This window comes from Etheostoma cragini, chromosome 22 (assembly GCF_013103735.1).
Source record: "Etheostoma cragini isolate CJK2018 chromosome 22, CSU_Ecrag_1.0, whole genome shotgun sequence".
Classification (NCBI taxonomy): domain Eukaryota; kingdom Metazoa; phylum Chordata; class Actinopteri; order Perciformes; family Percidae; genus Etheostoma; species Etheostoma cragini.
In genome coordinates, this window is record NC_048428.1 from 3,521,456 (window position 1) to 3,538,700 (window position 17,245).

Consider the following 17,245-nt stretch of genomic DNA (forward strand, 5'->3'; position numbering starts at 1 on the left):
GATGAGAAAAGCATGGCATGTCAAATTGCCAATACCTCATTCCTGCGACTGCCATTCATGGAAACCAACTTTGTCACAAACCAAATTGATCACAAAAAAACCTTCCTGTCTCATCGCAATTATCAACTCCCTTATTAAGTGAAGAAAATCCACCCACATCAATCACATAGTTGGAGCTTTTACAATAATAATCTTGGACATGTCATCTACATTTGTATGTGCAACTACTACAGCTCTGAAGTTGTACTGTGCTCTTTGTGGGTGTATAATGAGAAGTCCAGCCGATCCATTAGAATCCAGTGGCTATGGCAGAAGAGTGTCTGGGCCCAGTAGTGGTATAGCTGTATTGATAGGTGCTAGCTGTTGCCAGGCAGGATGCTATGTAAGTTGGCTTTGCCAATTGGATGGCACGGACACCGCAGTTTCCATTTACTTGTACCTAGTGACACCCAGTCATGATGGGAAAACCAATCCTGTGTGCAACAACACACAGCAGCAGAAAAATGGGAAAAGGAGATGAAGGAGAGTAGGACTGTGTGTTGTTTGGGTTTTCCCTGATACTGGTGCTAAAACGATACTTTTAAAATTCAATTCTACTTTATTTATATAGCGCCAAATCACAACATCAGTTATCTCACAGCGCTTTTCATAAAAGAGCAGGTCTAGACCGTACTTTGTGATGTTATTTACAGAAACCCAACAATTCCCAATGGTGCCTGAACCAATATCCAAAAAAGAATAGCAGAGCACAAAACGAGAGTTGGCAACATTAAAGAATGGCTTGTTTATTACTAAAGAGACAATGGTAAAACTTAAATAATGTTTTTGAAATGTAATAATTTATTTCACCAGTCAATTGCTGTTAAACAAAAAAAAAGAACCTCTAGATGGCAGAGGGGTACATTACAACAACAGCTTAAGTTTCTCAAGGTGCATTTGAATGCATCATGAGCTAACAAGGTGCAATTGAATGTAGCTTGTTTTTGGTGCTGATGCAAAGGAAGTCTCGGTCTCTTTCCCAGCCACACCTGCAACTGAAACGTTTGTTTCTGATGCAGTTGAGTTCAGCATCTGATGAATCTCCACATGTCAGTTCTGCAGACACTGTAGGAGTCTGTAGGAGTTGATCCACGTGCCTTTTCCAGACACTATCAGCACTTTGGACTGTAAAGAATACTGGTCCAGTTTGTGCAATAACAGTAGCAGGAAACAACTTAGTTTTGCCTCTGTAGTTGCTGCCAACACAGATTCTCCAGAAGGGAAAACGCTCTCCTTGGCCTGATGTCCTCTTTGCATAATCTGCTTCTCTTGTTGCTTTTGAACATTGTCCTTTACTGCTGATGGTTTCAAGAGTTCAAAAGTGGTGCACAGATATCTCTTAAACATCAGGCTGGCAGGAGATATCTTTGTTGTTGCATGTAGACTGTTGCGGTAGTTTTCTGCAAGGCCGTTTGCTGCAGGATGGTATGGAGATGACGTAATGTGTTGCACTTCATGAGCTTGAAGTAGGAAACCCAAACAACTAAGCATTTCTCCTAACTTCTCTGTTGTCTTCTCTGTGGTGACCTCATTAAAGCCACTTCAAGCCATTTACTGTGTGCTTCAACAGCTACAAGAAACATTCTGTCTTTGAATGAACCTCCAAAATCAATGTGCACACAATGCCATGGCTCCTGTGGAAACTCCCAGGGATGAAGAAGAGCTAGTGGTGGATTGTTTTGAACAACCCAATCCACCACTAAACTAACTAGATTGAGTAGATTGTTTGAAGATGAACAACTTTTAGTTATCTCTTTAATCTGTTTGTCTATGCTTCAAAAATAGCATCTCGCTATATCCTACATCCTCACTATTTCACTATGTACCGCATGAAGTTGCTGCAATACTTTGGTTTGGAGTGACAAGGGAATAGTCACTCTCCTCCCCCACAGCAAACATCCTGACTGAATTGATAGTTCTGACCCAAAGAAGGGCTTTACGTTTGCATCATCACACATCAGTAGGTTGCCCCTTGACATTTATGTCCATGATGACAACACAGCGTCATTTCTGGTCTCCTTTTTTACCTGAACAGCTGGAACAGGTGCTTTTTACATCGGCCTGTAGTAAAAAAATGCCCATAGTGTTCGACTCTGGCTTCGTGACCGGGAGTTGCATTCTGAATAAACCATCTGAGTTGCAATTAGAGTCGGATATGAGTGTCCTGACAACACTAATGCCCAACTGCAGGGGTGTAGCAAGAGCTGGTATCCCAGTTTACGGTCCGAGAATGTTCCTGAGAAGTTGGTGGTCTGTAAGGAGTGTAAGCGTTCTCCAGTACAAGTAATGATGACATTTTCTGACTCCACATTTAATGCTCAAAGCCCCTCGTTCCAGTTGAGCATAATTAGACTTTGCATGGTTTTATTTCTGGCGGTATGTAAGGGATCACCACCCCTAAGCTGAATCGGAAGCAATGGGTTGAAGTGGGTTAGAACCTCTGATGTAGTCATTGCATCTTTTGCCCTTTAAAAAAGCTTCCTGACAGCTGGCCGTCCACTTCCATGCATTCTCAAGGTGTAGCAAACAGTTTTCGTAGTGATATCAGGTTGGGAATGAAACTTCCATAAAAGTCCAAAGAAAGACTTAGCTTGCTGACGTTTTGGGTTGGCGGTGCGTCCACAATGGCTGTGGTTCCCTTAACATAAATCAAATGCCCCAAGTATTCCACAGATGCTTGGAAAAACGCAAACATTTCTATTTGCTAATTAGCATCTGCTCCAGTGCACAGGATATCGTTTGGGTAGCACTGCACTCAGGATTTGATCCATAGCTCGGTAATGTGATACCAAAAGGCAATCTGCATTATCTGTCCTTTCTGTGTATTAATAGTCAGTATTTCACGTGCTCTTACACATGCATTTGTTAGTAAGCCTGATTGAGGTTGATTTTGCTGAATCTTTGTACCCCACTCAGTCCAGCAAACAAGTCATCACTTAGAGGAAGGGTATACTGCTCCACTGTTAACACAGGATTTAATGTTACCTTGGAGTTTCTACAGGTCTGAATTCCTCCTTCTTTCTTTGGTCTTGCTTTTATAAACTTTTATAAAAAGTATCAGGTTTACTATCACGTTTCACTGTAATTTTTTTCATCCTACCAAACCCATCTCAACAAAAAAACCTCCTCATGCTTTTCCAGTATGGCTTGCAGGAGAGTAGAACTGTGTGACAGCTTTCTCACGTCTTGCCAGTCAAGTTGGATTTCCTTTAGCCACGAATGTCCCATTATAGCAGGATAATAAATAAATTAATAATTAATGTAAACTGGCAGCTTTTTCATTACAGTTATAAAAATAACCTCAGTCCTTCCTTTCATGGTCACTCGATGTCCAGTATACCCCTTAAAACTGTCTGAGGTTCTGAGTTGCTGAGGATCGGGATGCTTCATGAACTCTCTGTAGATTTCATACAACAGTAGTGATGCCCTTCATCCTGTGTCTATCTGCATGTTTACAGAATGTCCTTCCGACTTACAGAATGCTGCCTGGCCCTGAAGCCTTCTGAGCTTTCCTCCACTTTCATTACCTGCAGTGTTTATAGTCAACATCTCTTCCTCTGAGGAATCACTTGTTTTGTCGTTACAGTGCTTAAGTGTGTGAAAATTTATTTATTATTGTACTTTACAGTGTCATTTTTAATTTCAGTCTTTGAGCTTTTGTCTTTGCTCTTTTTATTTCTGCAGCCTGCTCTACATGTAAGGCATTGTTTCCCACAATTGTGACAGTCCATCTATTTACACCTACATTAAGTAGCAAGGTGTCCGGATCTTCCACAGTGGAAACATGGCTTCTGTGCGTTTGCTTTGCCATTTCCGTGGTCACACTGTGAGTCGTTTCATCTTTGCTGCTTCATTTTTTAATATTCATTTAAATCATCATTAAATTTGCTGTGCTCAGCTAACTTGCTGCAACAAACAGACCCTGAAGCGTTCTGTAATGAACAGAAGCTTGGATGAAAAATTCCTTGTAATACCCCGGCGTTACTCTGAGTTTGTATTGGTTGGTTTTCCACTGTTTTCTCCTTCCTGCTTAGCTGGCTGCAAAGCACATACCTAGGCCCACACAGCGAACCCAGCCGCCGACTATCACCAGGTCAGCAGAATGCATCGGCAGAGGAAAGGCAGAATAAAACTCCTCCGTCGCGGACAGCAAAGCATTGGTGCAAATATCCTCATTGCCACTTTTTGTCATATTCTTAACTTTTTCATGTTACTAAATATAACAATGATAACCCGGACCCTGGCGGAATATTACCTGTTTATTAGCACAGCACGTGCTAACACCTACAACGGACGCTAAAGTTACCCACAATCCATCAGGTGCATTTCAACTACGGATGTTATAGTAGACCAAAATACACAACAGATTCCTTACAGGACCCTTTAGCTTTCAGCATTTAACTATATTTATGCCAGCTACTAGCTAACAGTAGGTTAACGTTAAGTGTAAGGGTAACTACTTATATTGATGCTTCTGTTGCCTGTAATGTCTGCTTTGGAGCTCCAGAAGGCAGTGCAGACATTTAAGAGGCCAAATGAGGCAGCAAAATCTGCGTGTTATTCTGTCTGGTAGATTACGGTTGTTATATGGCACCGGGTTTCGCTACCCAACCCTAAAGGTGAGTAATAGAGCCTGACATTGATCCTTTCACATTCGCTGCTGGAGAGCTTTTATGGCTGCTAATGATGTCTTTGGATGGAAGAAGTGAGAAAAGGACTTATGGAGGGCACATTTTTATTCACAATTACTAAACAGAAATGTGGATATCTGGATCTATAAATCTATACTCATGAACAACAGGTGTCAGTTTAAATACTGCAGAGTGAGAAGGGATGACTCTTTACTTGTAGCAGTGAAATGCATTCCAATGGGTATTATAGCAAAACCAGATGAAAGAAATTACTTGGGAGACTTGAAGCAAAAGCAACTTGGGGAAAGAGGAAGATTGTGTGCTAGTAGGAGGACAACTAAAGAATATAACCGTAAGCAGCGATTCGTGGGTTTAAACCCTTTTTTTTCCAATAGCGACTTCAAAGTAATTTCACCCATGTGGTCAAATGTCGTTATAAAACATGTCCTGCAATCTTTGTAACAATTGGACAAACAGAGCACTTTGTTTAAAATGCCTACAACTTATTTGTCAGAAACATTTATTTTCAATTCAGTGTGATATGTAGCTCAGTCCAGCTCACAGCTATTTGAGAAAAGCAGATGACCAACACAAAAAACAATTGCTAATAAAGCCGCAAGCTGCAAATCCGAGCTCACACCTTGATTTGTGTCATTTCACATCCAGTTATTGTGCATTTAAAGCACCCCCTAGTGGTCAATTTGAATGAGACTTGCAGTGTGTGTGTGAGGTAATTATGAAGAAATTTCCTGGAAGTTTTGTGTTAATTGGACAAACATTTAGTCATTTATAACCTGATTTGCGCTATATCACATGCAGTTTGTTTGCATTTGTTTGTAATGTTTGTAATGCCACTCACCTTTTGTGGTTGTATTGCCCCCTGGTGGCGTATGTATATAAAACTGTCTGGGCATATCTGGGGCACTTACCTGAACATACTCTGTGAGTTTTGTGGGTTAGGGTACTAGTGGTGTATGTATATACTGTGAAACTGTCTGGGTATATCTGGGGCACTTATCTGAACATACCCTGTGAGTTTTGTGATGATGGGCCCTACGGTTACTGATTTGTGTTTATTTATGTCCAGAGCCACGCCCCTTTTAAAGTTCATTCAATCATTCATCAATAACTTGAAAAGTAATTGGACATGCTTTAAACTTTAATAAGCTTGATCCATTGATGATTCACTCAAAATTTGGTTGCAATCGGACCTGTGGTGTAGGAGGAGATCTCAAAAAAGTGTTTTTTCAAAATGGCGTAATCATTTTTCTAGGTGGACCTTAATGGTCCTTGAGTTCTTTTTGATATAGCACATTAAGCTGCACCTGTGTGAGCAATTTCAAGTCAATCGGAGTTATGGTGTGGGGGGAACGGCCTTTCAAAGTTTGCATTTTGAAGCCTTAATTACAGCGCCACCATGTGGCCGATTGGGTTCACATTTCTATAGAAGCACATGCACACCATTTCCAGTTATTCCCCCAAGTTTTATGTTTCTAGCTCATTCCAGCTCACGGGAATTTGAGTCGGCGCAGCAGACAACGAATAATAAATTTAATAATAGTAATAATAACTAAAACAGACAAATATAGAAGGGTTCTACCGCTTCGCGGTTTCAACCCTAATGAACTGAGTGGGAGAAGTGAATGAACGGTACTCTGACAGCAATGAGAGCCAACACCGACTGAGTGGCATTGAGCTAGCCGTTAAGTGATGTATAAAACGAACGCAAACACAGCAGGGCATGCACGCCGAGCAACTCCAAGTCTGCTACTTACATCTGCATCACTGGACTCAGAACATCCAAATGGGGAAAACAGAGCCGGCCACAGCAGGCTTGTCAGCCGCTAACGTTCTCACATCATACCGATGGTCACCCCGAGCAGCTGTGGTGTACCTTCTAGGTAGCTCAAAGTTGCTCATAGTTGTCTTTTGCAACTTATTGCATTTTGTGTGTGTGTGTGTGATGATTCAAACTTTCCAGAATGCTTTGGTAGACGCTGCAGCGCCTCAACAGCACAAAATGTCAAGTTCTTTAGCAAGTAATTCATACTATGATTACAAACAGTCAAATCACTTCACGAGTACCGAGAAAATGACACTTAAATCTAGCAAAATAGGTGATTCAAGGCTTCATTAACAACAATGAAATTTGTAAAACTATTTACATTTTTAAACTGGACAGAGATCGTGTTTTAGGCCTCTCTCGATCATCACAGCTCCTGGATCCTTTTTTTTTGGCTGGGGCACATGAGTTGCGTAACACCAGTGCATTTTAGCTTCCTCCAAGTTTTTGTCCTATTAGTCAGTCTGCACTCAAGCCCTTTATCACCAGAAGCAAACTTCACAAGTATATCATACACATACTCAGCACTGACGCAACCCCCTTAACACTCAAATTTAGCCCCCCACCAAAACTTTTCCAAAACAACACATTCTTCTAATATAAAGACATGACTGAGCTGATGTTTCTGTATGCGTGCACATGTTTTTATCGCTCTCCAAACCCAATTATTTCATTGTCTCGACATTTGAGCTAATAAATCTGTCGGTTTTGGAGAGCAACGGGAGAGCACGGAGTACAACAGAAAAAGGAGGAAGACAAAGAAGAGGGAGTTTGTCCTGGAAGATTGAGTTTTTACAGTTTCATCAAAATGTGGCATGAAGTCACGCTGTGAGAAATGATAGAAATTAATCAGAGCTACTGAATACAATCCACTCAACTAATCACAATTAACTTAATGGATGAGTCACAAGAAAAGGGGCCTGCGTGCTAGCTGCAGCCCAGTCCTCACAATAACCAGAACTGTAGAATGAGACAAAGGTAGACAGCAAAAAAAGTGAACAAGAAAATAAAGGAGAGCAATGTAAGGAGAGACGGAAAGGAAATAGGATATTGTACAGCCGCGTTGTTATGATGTCAAGTTTGAGAATTTCAGGCTGATTGTATGAAATTGCGAGTTAAAGGGCACATCCAAATCAATTTGGTGCGGCAGTGAATGAGGACCCTGTGCAATTAGAGTTTTTTTTTTATTGGTTAGTAGATTGGCTGCTACTTCACTGTGAGCATCTGAGCCGCTGGCTGTTTCCTTAATAAACGATCTAACTCTACATTAGGGTCAGTTTCCCTTTAAAGATGTACAGGATGGCAATTGTTAAGGGGCCAGAGGTAAAACCTTAAAATTATTACGTAAATAGAGGTTCCAAAAACAGAGTAACTTCACCTCCACAAAAGTAACAAGGACTATCAGGGCGTTTTCTCTATGAGTGAAAAATGTTTGTTTGTCAATGCCATGCCAGCAGTTTAATGCATGTGTGGTTTTAAAGAGTAAGGAGCTGTTTAGCTGGAGCATATAGCAGGTATCGGAATAGAGAAGCAAAAAAAGGGTATTGGACTGTCTCTAGTATGTAGTATGTATACGTTGATGTAACAAACAATAATTTTCATTAACTAGAAGTTGTGTGACAAGCAGATTCAGAAGTGAACATATGGCGGTGCTAGTGTACACTCTTGAGTTTTAACTTAAGGCTAAAATGCTGTACAAACGTTTTTATTTCAAAGAAAAAAACATGATGCTAACTGGCAGCAGCAACAAAAAAAGAATGAGAAGACATACGTTAAAGCCGTGGAGTTGAATGAAATAGGGTTTAACTCTTCTCTACTGCAAATCTTATTTGAAAATATTTGCAAGTGAGGTGTGAAAAGTTAATGTGCATGGACCTGACAAATTACAGAGCACAAATTTGGTGTGAAAGGGCCTTTAGCTGCATAGTAATATAAATACTGTAGAAGTGCCACGTAATTCCTTTTTGCAAATTTATATTATTACAGCGCTTTGCTCTATTCCCACAGGAACCATATGATGAATGCAACTCGCAACTTGTCTTACTCTCTCGTTGGACACATTCATTCTTTAGTGGTCACAAGACAGAGAAGAGTTATAGTTTCTGACCAAAGGTGTCTTGATACGTGCCAATAGAATTATAGCTGTTGCGCAGCTGTGAGTCAGGGCAGGGCATTTTGAGAAAAAAGAAAAAGAAGAATGAGGAATACAAATATTGTTGAATATTAAAGTCTTTGATCCAAACAGCATAATTCATGAGGATGCATCGGCATGTTTGTTCTGTACCAACCGAGGCTCAAACTCCCACCCTCAGACACCAAGGTCAAGCTATGCAGGTAAGACACCTGAGACAGCTTCACACTTTACTTTGAGGCAATTTAACTAAATGTTGCTTGTACAGTACAAGCAGATTTCAACCTAGTAGTAGTAAAACAGAGATTTCTGTAATTCCTTTTTTTTTTTACAAAGATTGATTGCTCCATAAGTGACAAAACTGAAGACGCTGTATTTCCAGCGACTGCAATAGCTTACATGAGGATAAAAGAGTATCTTTGTGTAAATGTTGCCCAAAATTCTGAGCTAAAACTCAGAAATTTCATTTCATTTCTGTCATTTATTTTCATGAACATTGCAGATTTATTAAGCAAAAATTTGGGTTTCATTTTGGGCTTAGTTTTGGAAAATTAAAAAATCTGGCTGGATCGTTTGTGTTGGAGAGTCTGAAGATGCAGTGGAGCAATTTGGTGTCAATGAACAAACTGTGGAAGGAGCTAGGTTTAATTAGTTTTACAGGTTTTGGAGAAGAAAAAAAACAGAGCGACGCAAGCTCAAAGCATATGATCATTTCTGCTCATCTGGGCTTACATTTTAGTAAAAGTTGAAAAGTGCTAGTATGTAGGACTGATATATTATACATTTTCAAAATGTTAAACTTTAGACAGTTGCTGTAGCCACCTTTAGGATTAATAGCCCACCAAGCCTGTTGAGGAAGTTTAGCACAGGACTGGACCTAAGTGCAAAGTGTCTTGATTTGCATAATGGATGTGAAGGCAGTTTTAATGGTAGGAATATTTATTATAGTCCGAAAATACAAGACGCTGCTTCTCGCCCCTAATGAAAGTCTTTCTCTGAGGTTCCACAATTGGATCATTTTAGTATTCATTGCTTTCTGTCATGCATACACAGACAAACTATGCCCTGCAAAAGAATCCTACTGCTGTCCACACCACGGTCAAGTCTAAATTATAACCACAGGAGATTATGGGCACCAGTTGTGCCCTGTGGGTCAAATGGGCAGCGAGAGGGCAGCTAAGACTTACAGGGACCAAACGCCTCTACAGCCGTGGGTTGACACTTGCTTCCAATTTCTCCAACGTGTATCTCACTGAATGGTTTGATTTGTCTTCTCACTGCTGTACAATTAGTTGTACTGTCAAATTTAGTGGCAGTTACATTCGTGAATAAAATGTGTTGTCTAATGCAAGTTGGGAGTTATTATGACTTGATTTCCTGCTATTAATCTAATTGTGTAACCTGTTTATGCATCAAAGCCTGTAGGGAGTGAATTAAATTTACTGGTAGAAAAAAAAGCTGCCAGTGCAACAATATTGCAGTGATACTGATGATATGTTGCATTTAAAGAGCCACAATAAATGAAACCTCTTTTAAATTGGTGGAGTACTTATAAAACTAACCTAATGTTGACCCCTAAAAGAACACTTAAAACCCAATAACCAGTGTGCACCCTTAACCTATAAACTGAGAGTGAGCCACTATTTCACAAAAAATACATATTCTACATAACACCTTCAATATTGTAACACGCAACATCACACATCGTAAATGTGTGTTTTAGATGTTCTCAAGAGCCAAATCACTGCGACAAAAAAGAATCAAGTTGTGTAATGGAATAACACCGGCTTGATGATTAAGCTGACCAAATCGGGTGTAAATTACATTACGGTTTCAGGGAATGTGATCCAACATCAGTGGATGTTGGATCACATCTGGAGAGGCCAACGCAGGAAGCGCCCGCGACAATGTGGGTCGAGAGGGAGAACGAGAATTCCTCCAAGCCACATTATTACGTTCAGCAACTCCACAGAACATGCAACAGGCAGAAACCCAAAAATGGCTTAGGTGTGTACTCCTTCCCCCGGGGTGTGGTAAGAGAAGTGCGCCGGCCTGGAGCCAAGACGGTGGTCAGGGCAAAAACCACAAAGGGAAAATAGAGGCAGCCGGGGCCAGAAAACGTCCGGCAGAGATCAAAGTTGGGCGGGGCCTCAGCACACAACAAAGTGCTACGATGACAGATGGAAGTCTTTGACAGGCCATCGAGGGCACGAGTAGTGCAATATGTGTTGCAGGACACTGAGGTTAGTCAAGTGTATCACTACAATTGCAAAACAAAAATAATCGTGCAAAAGAGCTGGAAAAAAAGAAAAAACAGAGCAGGGAGATGACTGGAATGGCAGCTATCAGACAACACAAACATACAATGGGTCGAGGGGTGGAGTGAAAACAAGATTACGGGCCAAGAAAGCGCTGCCGTAGAGTTGGGGCCCGAGGCCGTAAGAGACGGGTGGTTGCTGATGTCTGGGACAATGTCTAAAGAGAATGGACGTGAGAAGCATGTTAAAATGAGAGAGCAACACTGACCAGGATAGAAAAGGAAGCTGTTGCAGACACCAAGCCTAGACTGGCTGAAAATACTCATGGCCAAGTGCAGGGTAATTGTGGTTGGATTTGGTGGACTTACAACTTCAAGGTTGTGGTTTGGATTCCCACATGCAAGTACCTCAAAAGCATGTATGGTATTGGCCTGATTTGTGGTGTGGATGCTGCTTTGGTACAAGAGGTATTCAAAAACTCATGGATTAGCAAACAAAGCCGCGATTTTCAAGACATAAAGGATGTTAACAACAAATACAAAAGTAAAAAAGAAAATGATGATACATTCAGTTTGGAGACATACTGTTGAAGTATTTTTATACCTACATTAGAGAATAACATGCAACAAAAGGTCCATCTTAATTTCATCTGGGGATGTTGCTGCCAATGGTTGGTGCCTTTACACCCAGGCCACTGGGAAGCCCCCAAAGACGCAATTTGTGTTGGTCTTTGTTAGCAAAGGGCATCATCAAAGACCCCACCCTGGCCACCTCGCCTCTGGCAGGAGGTACCGCAGTCTGAGAACAGGGACTGCAAGGTCCAAAAATAGCTTCTTCCCCACTGCTGTCAGACTACTGAACAATGAAACCCACTAAAACAGACCAATCAATTGGACTAATGTGAATATTAATGTACATAATTATCAGTTTGAATGCACCTTAGTATCTGTTCTAACTGCATCTTATTCTCTACCGCACGTTTTTTACATCTGGATATTTATACTCCCAACTGTATATATCTAGACTTGGTATATTTATATCTATCATTATACAGGCTCTGCACACCCATATTACACCCATATAAGTATTTATTTATTTTCATGTATATAGCTAATATCTTGACATTTCTACGGTGTTTTTAATAGTTTCTGTGCTGTATTTTTTTCCAAGTTGTGAACTTTGCACGTAATTTTGTACTACAGTGTACTGTGGAAAAACAACTAAAGAAATCTTGAATCTTTTAACTTCCTAAAACCATCTTTCACACATCTGGAAACTGCGGAAAACCACTATGTACAGCTCAAACACGTAATTTGTCAAGATGACTGACAAAGTTACTTACAAGAGGTTCCTTGTTTTTGACCAGTCTTATGATTTTCACAGAATCCTCATCGTCGTCAATGTCTTCAGGCAGCGGAGGTAGTTCAGGGTCGTAACTCTTCTGGGCAATAGTGTCATGGACCGACAGAAGGCCCTAGAGGAAGGAGAGGGATAGAGGAATAGGTGGAAGGAAAGACACAAGAGATGAAGGTTAACAGTGAAACCATTAAGACCTTAGCTTTACCTCTGTCTAATTAGCCAAATAAAGTGTTGCAGTACATGTTAAGAGAGTTTATTCCATCATTTCTTTCTTGAGCAGGATGGAGAAAATGCAGAAACTGCAGGGAGTATGGTTATGAATTGGGTTTTCTCCCTCAATTGCTAGGTGATGGATTTAAACGTGTTCAGAGCCAGAACTTGTAGCTACTTGCGTTAATTGTCATTAGGCCCATGCTCTCCTACCATACATCTTTCTGAATAAAGGCAACCAGGACCCGTCCTGCACCATTGCTCCCGAGAGACACTGCACATAAGAATGTGGGGCAACCTTGGCCATCATTTTTCAGGACCAGTGCTTTTCAAGGGCAAGGTGGTGAACACTCAGAGAAGCGATGCGTCGCACTGTTTGGCGGCAGGCTCAAAGTAATGAAGTTCTCAGTCGCCTCAGATATTTCACACGTTCACAAGCAGACATTAAAAAGAGACGGGACGCAGACAAGAATGATGCCACTGAGACGTTCACTTTTCAAACTATTTAACGGCTCCATGTCCGGACCAAGATACAGCTGGACGCGTGCTGCTTTTTCCGTGGTTGAGGGGAGAGAAAAGTTAGAAAAACATCTTCCATTCCATGTCCCAGACAAAGGTGTGTATATATATATATATATATATATATATATATATATATATATATATATATATATATATATATAGAGAGAGAGAGAGAGAGAGAGAGAGAGAGAGAAGGACATGGTGAGAAGAGGAGCAGTGTGTTTTATGGCATGGGAGCATGCTGCAGTACAGTGTTCAAGATGTTGCTAACTGGGAGCAGATGGGAGGAGGAGACACAGCTAGAGCTCTGTGGCCAGGATCCACTGAGAGACAGGCTGACCAACACACATCCAAACACACACACACACACACACACACTTGAGATGACTTGTGTCTATGTATTCCCTTAGTCGAGACCTTAAAGAGTCTTCTGGTTTCATTACCTGGTTCTTTCTTTTGTAGTTTTGGTAATTATTCATATCTGAATAATAATGTATACTTTATTAATTCTGCAAGGGGAAATTACAATTTTCACTCTGTTGTTATTACTCACAGGCCTGAATTACACAAACATGCTCAGTACCTATACATGCACTAATGGAGAGATGTCAGAGTGTGGGGGATGCCCATGAAAAGGCCCCCCGAGCAGTTGGGGGTATATAACACTGTGACTACAGTAATATTATTTACATGTAAAAATATAAATAATGATCCTAACTCGCTGGTTTAAATAATCTGGCTAAACTGCTGATTTTATCAACCTGTCTGATCATCTGACTGTGTCTCTTTACCTGTCGGACTTTGTTGAAGCAGATAACAGGTGATCAGTAGAAAGTTATAATAAGCCATGGATATAGCAACACAAGTAACTGGAAATTGAAGAAAAAAAAAAAACTAAATGGAAAAGAACGGACAGATATTCCAAGAAAAAACTTTTATTTTTTTCATTATCAATTTCCTCCACAAATTTCTTGGTCCTCCTGTCCAAACTCTCAATTGCCAATAATGCGCTCTTTTTCTTGTTTGCTCTTCTTCAGTTTTAGCTTTCACACATTTTTGTTTTGTTTTACAAAATGTTCCCAGCATCAGTTTGTTCATTTCTCAGAAGAGGCTTAAAAATGTGTTCCTGGGTTATATCTGCACTGTACATAAACACTTTCTGTTGTATTGCATGTCTAGTGATGCTCATGATAGTATTGAAATATTCTCTTGGAACGCAGGAAACCAAAACTGTTTGCAGATGAGGACAACAAAAGCAAACTGAATGGGATCCCAAACCTGTGCTTGATTTATCATATTATGTTCATAGCACGGGGTTAAGGTATGGATGGAGAGTTTGCAGTTGCAGTCTCCACAATGTAGTGATAAAACCATTAATGTTTTGTTGTGGTAAGTGCAAAAGTGTCAGTAAAATACATGGGTTGCATCCTAGAAAACAACTTGGATGGCAGGAATATGGCCAACAAGGTAATGAGTAAAGTCACAAAGTTTTTAGCCAGAAATTCTAAAATTCTTCCGTCAACAATGATCATTTTAGCACATGCCTTAATTTTAAATCATTTTCAATGTGCATGTACTTCCTTGTTTGAAGGCCTAACAAACCGAATTAAAGGGAGGCTGCAAACCGCACAGAATTATTTAATATGAGTAATTCTGAACTTGGGCTATAGGTCTCATATTGGTAGATCACAACTTGTTGAGCTCATCTTGCTCACTGTTGAGTTTTGTGTTACTGTATCAAGACTGACCATGATCTATTAAATATAGTTTGGTTTTGTTGTGCCTTATAACTAAGGTAAAGGACACACAGATTTAAGACAACATTAGGCAAAGGAACCTTTGCCTATTTAGGAGCAGTTAAATGTAAATGTGCTGTATTTATATAGCGCTTTTCTAGTCTTAACTACTACTGAAAGAGCTTTTACATAGTACAGGAACCATTCACCATTCACACACACAAAGTGCGACCTGCTCATCAGATAAACACTCACACTCTGATGCGCAGCATCGGGGGAAACTCTGGGTTCAGTGTCTTGCCCAAGGACACTTCGACATGGGACTGCAGGGCCAGGGATTGAACTAACAACCTTCCAATTGGCAGGCAACCGCTCTACCACTGAGCCACAGCCGCCCCTTCAATGGAATACATTAGATCGTTATTGTTATTAAAGAGGGTTGCGTAACGGAACAAAAGGCAAAATGTCATTTTTTTTTTAATTAATTTAAGTTATATGTTATATTTTGTCAATGTTTATTACACATTTTGTAAGTGTCTTGTCTTGCCCTGATGTTATGAGTTGAGGACTACAATGGAAACAAGTCCTGGACTTTTTTATTGTGAATTCTTAATACAATAAATAAATCAAATCCAATCAAATGTTGCTTTCTGTGGTTCAGCACCACATGTGAACATACATGACTTTATAAAAAGAGCAATAGCCAGTGAATGAAAGTAGCACCCCACTCAGGGCTGGATAAAAGATCACAGGGCAAATATTTGCAGAAGAATGCTACCGACTCTTTTCTGGGTTTTTACCTTCTTTTCCTCTATTTTCTTCCCCACAAGGGGTATAAGTAATATTATTTTAATTTTCCATTGTATCAAGTTTTTTCTGAAAACATCCTTGGATAAAAACCAGCCTGTGCCGTGACAGAAAACCCGGAGAAACAGAGATTTTTTGAATTTGAGTTTGGATACATGTGGTGTTGTGGCTCCCTTTAGGATGTCTGACTGTCAGTCACAGCACTTGTTTTGGGTCGTGACAACATGTGGGTCAGCCAGGTGTCCATCAGCCTCTCAGCAGGGTGGGACACCCAAGTGGGCATGGTGCCCGCGAAGCAAAACTACAGTGTTGACACTGACACTGTGCAGAATTAGTCCCTGGAATAAAATTGGAGTCGCGCTGAAACAATTTGTCAATCAATCCATTGACGCAAATTTAATCTACAGTGATTTTGCAACAATTTAGTTTCTCTTCCCACACATTGTTTCATTTTGAGCTGTGCAAATAAATAAAACTCAACTGTTCAAGTCAAAAATCAGGCAAAAATATCAATCAAATAGCAAATATTTACTGGATCAAGCTTGTCTGATGTGACAATTTGCTGCTTTTCTCTGTTTTATATCACAGCAAACTGAAAACTGTTGGATTATGGACTGATTTAACATGTCTCGGGCTTCGGGAAATTGAAATGTGTTTCTTTCCTCTACATTCTGATATGTCATAGAGCCGATGTTTAATCGTTGAACACATGAACAATTAGTTTTAGATTGGAAGCTTATAGTGTAAAATTGTACAACACAGAGTAAAACAAACATTACTAAGAGAACCCTCCCCATTTTCTCCATTAACCTGCCAGTTGCTGTTTCCTCTAAACTCTACTCCTCAGGCCTAATATCCTGACCTGTGAGTGTCTTCTCATCAATGGCACTTCCTTCAATCTGGCACTGCCACCACATTCTCCCCTAAGAGCGTGCCTAACAACCTATAACAGAGCCACAGCTAATACCTTGTAAAAGCTCGCTAGGAAATAGCAATAACAGCTGTATGCTAATAGACAGCACATGGCACATGCACTGGCTGGTGACCGTTGACATGTGAGTACAACTACACAGGTACACATGTTTTACACATAGAGGTCTTTGTATGGAGTTCATACGAGTCAGTAGGTCTTGTTATGCCTCAGTGTCGGTGGATTAGCAGCCTAATGAAATCAAGAGTTATTTACTTGTACAGGCCTGCAGCTGAGTAGGAAGGACAGTGAGAGACTTAAAGAAAGCTGAAGTGGAGCGAAACCCTTGTTTTGCAGGCATCTCGTCCATTCTCGATTTGTGTGTTTATGTTCATTAGGCATAATAGGGATCTTAGAAAAACAGATCACTGAGCTTGACTAAATAAACCTGCTCGTACATTCCTGGCATTGGCCTCTCATTAAAGCCCCACCCCAGTCTTGTCACCAGACTACTCGATTTTTAGCTGGCGGTGCTGAATTGGTGCAGGTTAACTGCTTTGCCTAAGCGGGAAGGACCCCGCTGTGTGCGTTCTGCCGTAGAGACCCTGCTGTAGCCCAGCTGGGATTTGACACTAACAACCGCCCTCCCTAAGCCTTGAACCTCAGCAAGTACCACCCTGACTCAAACAGATTCTGCAAGTCTGCAAACGCACACCTACCTCTACACATGCCGACGGAAACAGCCGGCCATCATAATTGGCACTTTCATCCCTGTCAATATTAGTCTTGCTGAGGGGGG

General features: G+C 40.6%; 1 protein-coding gene across 6 annotated transcripts in view; it reads right to left on the bottom strand.

The window, feature by feature from the left end:
- mpp7a (membrane protein, palmitoylated 7a (MAGUK p55 subfamily member 7)) overlaps window positions 1–17,245 on the bottom strand; it is a 174,276-nt gene that overhangs the window by 61,709 nt on the left and 95,322 nt on the right. For all 6 annotated transcript variants that reach the window (XM_034862844.1, XM_034862841.1, XM_034862845.1 and 3 more), the window contains exon 6: window positions 12,245–12,376. In XM_034862844.1, coding sequence (XP_034718735.1) covers window positions 12,245–12,376 — 132 coding nt within the window. The remainder of the gene's footprint in view (window positions 1–12,244; window positions 12,377–17,245) is intronic.